Consider the following 8,390-nt stretch of genomic DNA (forward strand, 5'->3'; position numbering starts at 1 on the left):
AAGAACTTATACATTTATGGAATAGAAGGCTTTTTGCAGTGTTCAGGGATATGGTTTTCAAATGTGGATTGCGGAATCAGACTGTCAAGTCATTCAATATATCCCAATCCATATCTAGGCATTCCTGGAGGATGCATTTTAGTGAACATTTAAGTAAGCCTTGGGTCTTCGTTTTCCAGAGAAGGAAGTTCATGGATCATCATGATGGTGTCATGAGGAAAAAGAATGTCAGAACCTTTGGGATTTGGGCATGAATTAGCAATAGTGGTTGGTGGAGTTTCTCCTATGGCTGGATTATGATTTTTATGGAGGACTAAATCTGCAAGTGTTTTTAAGCAAACTACTAAACAACATCGAGAACATTTAACTTCGAGATCAAAGAAATGCAAAATTTGTTCTAGTTCAAATAAAGTGACATGTAAACAATTTGGATATGAATTAAATATAGATGTAGAAGTAGAAGGTTGACAAAGGTCAAGATTTGACTTTGGCCGAGTGGCATGACAAGCTTTTTGTATTTTTCAATGGTCAACAATTGATCTTTGAGGAAAAGACAGGGTATCTTAAGAAGATCCTTCTTGGATTTGTGCAGTCGTAATATTTTGGGATTTAGCGACTGAGGGAGATCTATAACCCAATTTTTAGGAAAACTCAGGTCTTCCCATCTGATTGTATGTTGTTTTATTTTTTGGTTATGAGCATCAGTAATTACAAGAGTGCTTGATTTGGATTCTTGGCTGGGAGTATGTAGTACTACCGGATACAATGTGTTTGTGTGTCTAAAACACCCTCTAGTATGAATTGCAATATTTGTTCTTTTTCTCTTCATATCAAAACCAGTTGTTTTGATTTGCAATTGTAGGATATCCTTTATACATTCATTGAACACATAGACAAAAAAATTCAGATGACAGTCAAACCAAACAGGGTCGTTTGACAAGGGAGAAACAATGCCTCCGATTAATGAATCTGTATATCTGTTATGTGTGAGATCCCTAATAGTGGCCAACACATATGTATTTAACCCTCTGTGGGTGAGGGAATTTATGTTGATTCTTATACAACCAAGGTGCAGATATTGGGTGCCATGTCTTCTAGCTTCTTCTTGAAGCTTCTTCGGGTCTAAGAGAGAAATAGTCTGAATAGACTCAACATTTTCTTGAATTTGAGACACACATTCTTTTACAGTTACTCTAGTGACTACTTTAAGATGAAAGACAGACAAATCTAAATATACAGTGGATGGATTTATAGATGGTAAAGCCCATCGGGCTGAAGGCTGACTTTCAACTATTTCTAATTCTGTAGAGTTAACTTCTCTAGAAGATGCAGATTGAAAAAGATTTTCCATATTAAAATTGTCGTCTTGTGCCTCCTGTTGAAGTTCTCTGAATGAAACAGATTTTCTTTCTGAATCCATTTTATCAAAAAAAAAAATTAAGGATAAATACCTGATAGAACCAAAGTTATGGCTCTGATACCAATTTTTAGTAGGGGCTTCCTCCTCAGAGTTTTTGAAGCTTGCTTATTCAAAATCTCCATTCTTCTGTCGTGATACATGAACCCATACACAAACCTCTATGTTGTCACGTATTAATGCTCTTCAACGACCTCCTTGCCTCAGCGAGCGAACGTCTCTAGACACTCGGTGAACCTCTCCTCTACAATTTATAGCAGGGACTTCCTCCTCAAAGCTCTCGAAGCTTGATGATTCAAAATCTCCCTTCCTTTGTCGTGATACATGAACCTGTATAGGGACCTCTGTGTCATCACGTATTAATGCTCTTCAACGGCTTACTTGCCTCAGTGAGCGGACGTCCCTAGATACTCGGCGAACCTCTCTTCTGACAGAATATGAATATTTTTACTCAGAAACAACTCAATACTCATAAAGGAAAAGTATTACTCAGAACTATGACAGAGATGGGTATATCAAATGCAAAAATATTTCTTTCTATTGATTTTAGAAGATAGTTACAATTTTGAAAATCTTCAATTTTTTCAATCCAGAGATTCACTGTGGGAGAATTTACGAATTATATCATCTTCTAAGCAAAAATTTCTGCAGATGAGATTTGAAGACTCGTGGCCTTCTGTCTTTGAAGAATATATAACTCTACCTATAGAGTTCAGCCAGTTCAAATTCTCACCAAGGTTTTTAGACCTTGATGCTGAGGCTTCCAAAGTCGTATATATATATCGATGAGAAAAACCCTACAACAGCTTGCCACAGAGACGTGAATGGTAATAAAGGGAAACCGGTGGATTATTTTAACAAGGCCAAACAATTAATTAAAAATGATTTCATAAAATTTTAAATTGGCACCCTATGTGGAGACTAGATTTCAACCCTCGGAATTATGCATATTATCTACTCATGGCATATAAAGATTCAATTCAGTTTACATTTAAACGATGTTCATTTTTGAAACGGAGATTCATCGTAATCTCCTTTTCTGAAAAGGAGAATCTTATAATTTATACGACTTTATAGTATTTTCATTGCAATTTGCAATAATTAAAATTTATTAGATTAAATTTGGTTAATTTCTTTTTTTCCCATAGTTATGTTTAATTTAGATCAGGTTAGTCCCAATGTTAAAATGCTAGATAAATAACTATTCTTAGTGTGTTAAACTAACTATGTTTAATTTAGATCAGGTTAGTCCCAATGTTAAAATGCTAGATGAATAACTATTCTAAGTGTGTTAAACTCGATATTGAATAGAAAATTGATATTGTCTCAATATTAAATAAAATATTCTTATCTGGTGTCATAGCCAACTATTGTTGTCGGATGGTCATTGCGCCATCCTTTGCTCCGACAAGCCCGCTTTATTTTGAAGGTTCATTACAACTTACATTGCTTTATTTTTTTAAGGTTGCTTGTAACTGACACTGTAATTCGTTGTAACTTTGTCATTCATTCCTTTAAACTTCGAGAAAAAAATCATAAAAATAGAGGAAACACTAGACTCCAGCAACTTATTCAATCAATATGAACATCGGACAAGCTTATGTATGATTACATTTAAATAGTGAAAATTAAACATGTATTAGAAGAATAAGAATACGATAATTAATACAAATGGTCCTGAGAAAAAAATAGAAATGGCAGTGAGAGAATGAAATCCTATCCAGCATCCTTCTAAAAATATCAAGCTGGAAACCCAACCGGGAGAATGAATTCTAAGTATTGGGCGCCAATGTTTCAGTATGGTTTCGCTCCAACATAGTTTCCAGGAGGGTAGTAATTGCATGTGATGAACGTGTCACCGCTGTTACATTTGATGACGGCACATCCAACGTTAGTTGTCGTTCTCCAGACAATCTGAGTGTAGTGCGTGCAGTCCTGACCAGAGCTGCAACTATTATTTACATAGTTATACCACTTTTTTTCATCCACCCATGCACCCACTGCCTCTGTAGCGTTCCAACCTTTGCCACTCCCCCAGAATATGTTCTCTCCGAATGGACCCTCGGAATGCTGAAGGAGGCAATCTCCCCTTCTTTTCCTTGCGTAACTGCGGGCATAAGTTGCAAGCTTCACATCCCATTTCAGTGGAGGGACTCCCACTTGTTTTCTCGCCTCGTTCTGCGGAACCAGAAATCCTTGAATGGTTTCACTAATGTTCGTACCTGCTTCCGCAACCATTTGTAGGTTGCAGATTGCAACGCTCAAGGCAGCTACTACAACCAGAAGACACGATGGCTGCCTCATTTTTATGGCAACAATAACAAGGTAGCAGCTAATACTCGACAGATGTAGCCTCGATACTGTTTCCGAAATTGCAGAGAAAACACTTCGCTAGCTGGCTAAAGAAAATGCTTTAGATCTGCCTACACTTAGCTTGTTTATATACTGTTTATGAAGACAATTAACAGAAATCCAGGCGGGTTTGTAATAGGAAGGAAGGAGTCGATACATAGTAGGTGGTGGTGCAAATGTAAGCAGTAAAATACAGGGATAAGCTATCGCAGACATCAGATCCTCCCAACAGCAAAATGTAAGGCATAAAGAGGGACAGATAGATATGCATGGCTGGCTCATATCTTTTTTAATATTCAACTTGGAGAAGAGGCGGCCGGAACATATTTTTCTCATTATGCACGTGGGATAAAGCCCCAACTATGCACGAGATGAGAACGCCGGCGCCGTTGTTTGACTTTGGGTGAGGGAGACACCCTGTCACTAAGACGCGCAGTGCCCTGACATGCGCCGCGTCTACCATTTGCGAAGGAATCACAAAACGCAGGTCGACCTCGGCCAACAGGCAACTTAGCTCAACAGTATCGTTTAGGTAATCCTTAGCGAAGTAGAAGTAGGTCGATCTTGATCAACAAGCAACTTACTTCACGCACAAATCTAAGGACCCCTTCGCTTTTTTAGCTTTGGAAAATTTATTATTATTTAGTTGTACGATAAGGAGTCGTTATATTTAATGATGTTTTAATGGGTCAGTAAGAATACATGTTGATTTATTATGGTTATTTAAAGAAAATTATTGCATGGGAATTATTTTCAGTTATTTTTAATATGTAATCTTTCAATTTTGTAAAAAAATTTAAGGTTATTAACTTGGTTTTTTCTCTGCTTTATCAGTATAGAAATAGGATTTTGAAGAATGTCAATTAAACTCTCATTTCTTAAGGTTTTTTTTAGTTATCTTTAAAATGTAACTTTTTAACTTTGCAAAAAAATTTAGGTTTATTAACTTGTTTCTTTCACTGTTTTATCATTATAGAAATAAGATTTTGAAGAATGTCAATTAGACTCTCTTTTCTTAAGGTTTTATAGACTACATTATTCTTATTAATCATCATCATTATTTTTAAAATGTCACATGTTAAAAAAAATCATATAAATATAAGCTTGCATGATTTTTTGCATTACGAAATAATAACAAGAAATTGATTATTTCTCTTTATTATACATGTCTCAAGTATGATATTAGGCATTCAGTTTTGTTTTGACTTTCATATTAGTTTGTCTTTGACCAAAATTCTTTGCCCCTTATCTATAGTTTAACATCAGGAATTCAATTTTTGTTATTTATTATTATTTTTTAAATTTATTTATTTTTAAAGGTCTTATTATGACCTTTTAGTAACTTCTATTTCTGTTAGTTATTAATTTCTTTAGATTTATTCCTTTTTTTTTTCTTTTTTTCTTTTTCATGAATTCTAGTTTTTTCTCCCTATTTTAAATTTAAGATAACTTATCATTATATTAAAAAATAGTAAATTATATATATATATAAAATAAAACACATAAATATATATAAAGAAATAAACATAAAGATTAAAGTGTATATATGTTAATATAAACAATATTAGTTAATCATATTTCTTAATTTTTGGTGATGCTATTCGACAATACAATATTTTATTAGGTTTTTTTTGTGTGATGAATTCTGTCTTTATTATTTTTTAATTTAATTAAGCTATATTTAAGCTAAGCTGGAGGTACTAACTACTATATAGCCCTTGCTACATTTGTATTTACTTATATTTTTTTATTTAATAATATTTTTGATTGATTTAAGGGAATTAGTTAGTTTAGTAGATTTTGTATATATATAATACAAGATCAATTTCTATATTTATCATTAAATTTATCAAATAAGCTCTTTCTAAAAAATTATTTATAAAATATAAAATTAAAAAATATATATAAATATTTTTAAACCTAATATTCAATAATAATAGAGTATTGAATAGAGTATAGATAATCATGTAATAATATAATTATAAAAAAATAATATATATTTTAAATAAATTTAAATATCAATAAATATTAAATAAAAAATATACATTTTTATTCCTATTAATAAAATAAATGCACAATATGTTAATATAAACGTGAAATAGTTACTATTATAATTTACATAAAATAATCAAAATCGAGTGAGTATTTTAAAAAATTACATAAAATAATTAATCGTGAGTATTTTAAAATATTACATAAAATAATTAAAACCCATGGAGTATTTTAAAATATCAAAACTAAAAACATAATACATGTGATTTATAAAAGAAAGATAAATAAAATATCAAAATTAGAAAAATATGGTTAGTAATTATTGTAAAATTATAATTTGGAAATTTTCTCCCCTTTATATTGTACTTAATATTCTAAATTCATTTTTTTTTGTTTTTAATCATTTTTATATAAGTGTGTTTATATTGAAAAGAAGAGGTTAGATTTTAGAAATTTTGTATTGTCATGAAAATTATTCTCGTTATCATATTTTAATGAATGTTTAATTCAATTTTATTGAATTAATTATATTTTATAAATTGGATTGGTTATTATTTGTATTAACTTTTTGACACTCAACTAACCTCCCAACATAAAATTTCAATTTTATCAAACTATGTAACCTCAATTTTCTTTCTCGTTTGCGTTAGTGTCCTAGTGTTAATGAAATTCATCAATCATCTAATTTTATAAATTAAAATGATATAACCTCAATTGTCTTTCTCGTTTGCATTAGTGTCCTAATTTTAATGAAATTCTTGAAGGGATGTGAACATGTTGAATTCACATCCAATTAAGCAGTTATGTTTTATGGCAAGTAACCGAGCAGCGCTAAGGGAGTCTAGGAAGGGAACCCTAAAAATAGTTTCGTGGGTCTATAAGCACTTGAGCAAGCGGCCCATAATCGAGCTCGGAGGGTTTGAATGGTTTAACTTTGCATTACCACTCGTGTCTATCCACTCACGAAACGTTTGGTTTAATATGGGGCTGTGGTTCATGATGCCACTCATGTCTATCCATTCGCGAAATCTTTTGTCGATTTGTAGGATGTTAGGGTTGCTGGAAATACCCAGAATAACCGCAAAAAAACATTAGAGTACCACTTTCCGCGTCCTAGATTGGTTTGAACCCGGGACGTCCGCCCGGGCATTCCGCTTGCTAGGCCTGTAAAATAAGCAATGAATATCTAGATGGAATTTGTGATTCTTTGTCAAACTACAAACTGCCGTCGCTCTATCTGTTGTCACCGCTATCTCCTTCAACCAAGTCAAACCTCGGTGCACGTTACTTCCCTAGGAAGCGTGAGATAGATGTGTTCGTTGCATTCGCAGGTGGCTAAACCTTCTCACGCGTGATGTGCAAAATAGAGAAGATTTGAAAATTAGTAAGGATGTGCTACATCCAAGCACATTTCTTTCTCTCTTTATATTTTCCCATTTTTTTTAAAGACTATGTCGTTCGGAGGATATGATGTAGGCACTATGTTATCCCATATATCTTACTTAACGCTTACATTTGCAGCCCCAGCTGAAATTCACGACTTCTGCGCTCTTATCACAAGTCTGCCTTGACTTTCTTCATAGTCTTCATCCAGATTATATAAACATCGTAAGTGTAGGAAGATTTTGACATCTTTTCTTCAGCGAAAATTTTCTCTGTAGTTGTAGTCGAGGACATTGCCGCTGCATATGTCCAGACCTAGCCGTTACTTTGCTACTAATCAGGTTCTTTTTCATTGTTGTTAAAATGAGCAGGCGATTGTGTCTATTGGTTGTAGTCGTTGCCTTAATCGCTGTAACGAGCGGCTTACAAATGGTTGCAGCAGGTACGGGCATTATTGAAACGATTCAAGGATTTCTAGTTCCACAGAACAAGGCAAGGAGGCAAGTGGGAGTCCCTCCACTAAAATGGGATGTCACGCTTACAAAGTATGCGCGTACATATGCAAGGGAAAGAAAGGGCGACTGCCTCCTCCAGCATTCCGAAGGACCTTTCGGAGAGAACATATTCTGGGGAAGCGGCAGCCGCTGGAACGCTACAGATGCTGTTGCTGCATGGGTGGATGAGAGGAAGTGGTATAACTATGCAAAAAATAGTTGCAGCTCGGGGCAAGACTGCACCCACTACACTCAGATCGTTTGGAGAACAACCACTAAAGTTGGATGTGCGGCCATCAAATGTAAGAGCGGTGACACCTTTATCACATGCAATTACTATCCTGCTGGCAACTATATCGGCGCCCGACCATACTGAAACTTGGCACCCACCATTTAGCATTCAATCTCCCTCTTGGATTACCATTTTCCCCGTACACTGATTTCATTCTTTTAGACTGTAGAGTACCATCATTCTTTTAGAGTACCACCTATATTCATATTCTCCCATTACATAGTATTTCTTTTTTTGGATGTAATTGCACATTGACTTGTTAATATCGTATTCATTCATGATTTTCGAATATAAGTTTTTTCCATATGATCATTGATTATGTTTGATACAAAGACCATTACCGAACCTGCTCGCATAATTTTCTAGCGCTCAATAAAATTCATCATTGATTGATCAGACTAATCTGACCATTTGGCGAACCTGCTCTGTTATTAATTAACGGGTTGACAACTTATAATGA

The 8,390-nt window shown here is 34.0% G+C and overlaps 2 protein-coding genes across 2 annotated transcripts; one reads left to right on the forward strand and one right to left on the reverse strand.

Moving 5' to 3' along the window:
* Nucleotides 1–3,211: 3,211 nt before the first annotated feature.
* Nucleotides 3,212–3,721, reverse strand: LOC149240949 (pathogenesis-related protein PR-1-like). The gene has a single exon (XM_089370384.1). It carries the CDS (start codon nucleotides 3,719–3,721, stop codon nucleotides 3,212–3,214), a length of 510 nt encoding a protein of 169 aa, XP_089226510.1.
* Nucleotides 3,722–7,507: 3,786 nt separating this feature from the next.
* Nucleotides 7,508–8,014, forward strand: LOC149240950 (pathogenesis-related protein PR-1-like). The gene has a single exon (XM_089367408.1). The coding sequence runs from the start codon at nucleotides 7,508–7,510 to the stop codon at nucleotides 8,012–8,014; it is 507 nt and encodes a 168-aa protein (XP_089223534.1).
* Nucleotides 8,015–8,390: the final 376 nt, after the last annotated feature.

The sequence above is a fragment of the Pinus tabuliformis genome, chromosome 8, assembly GCF_031772625.1.
Source record: "Pinus tabuliformis cultivar Carrire ecotype Pingquan chromosome 8, CPIR1, whole genome shotgun sequence".
In the NCBI taxonomy this organism is placed as follows: Eukaryota; Viridiplantae; Streptophyta; class Pinopsida; order Pinales; family Pinaceae; genus Pinus; species Pinus tabuliformis.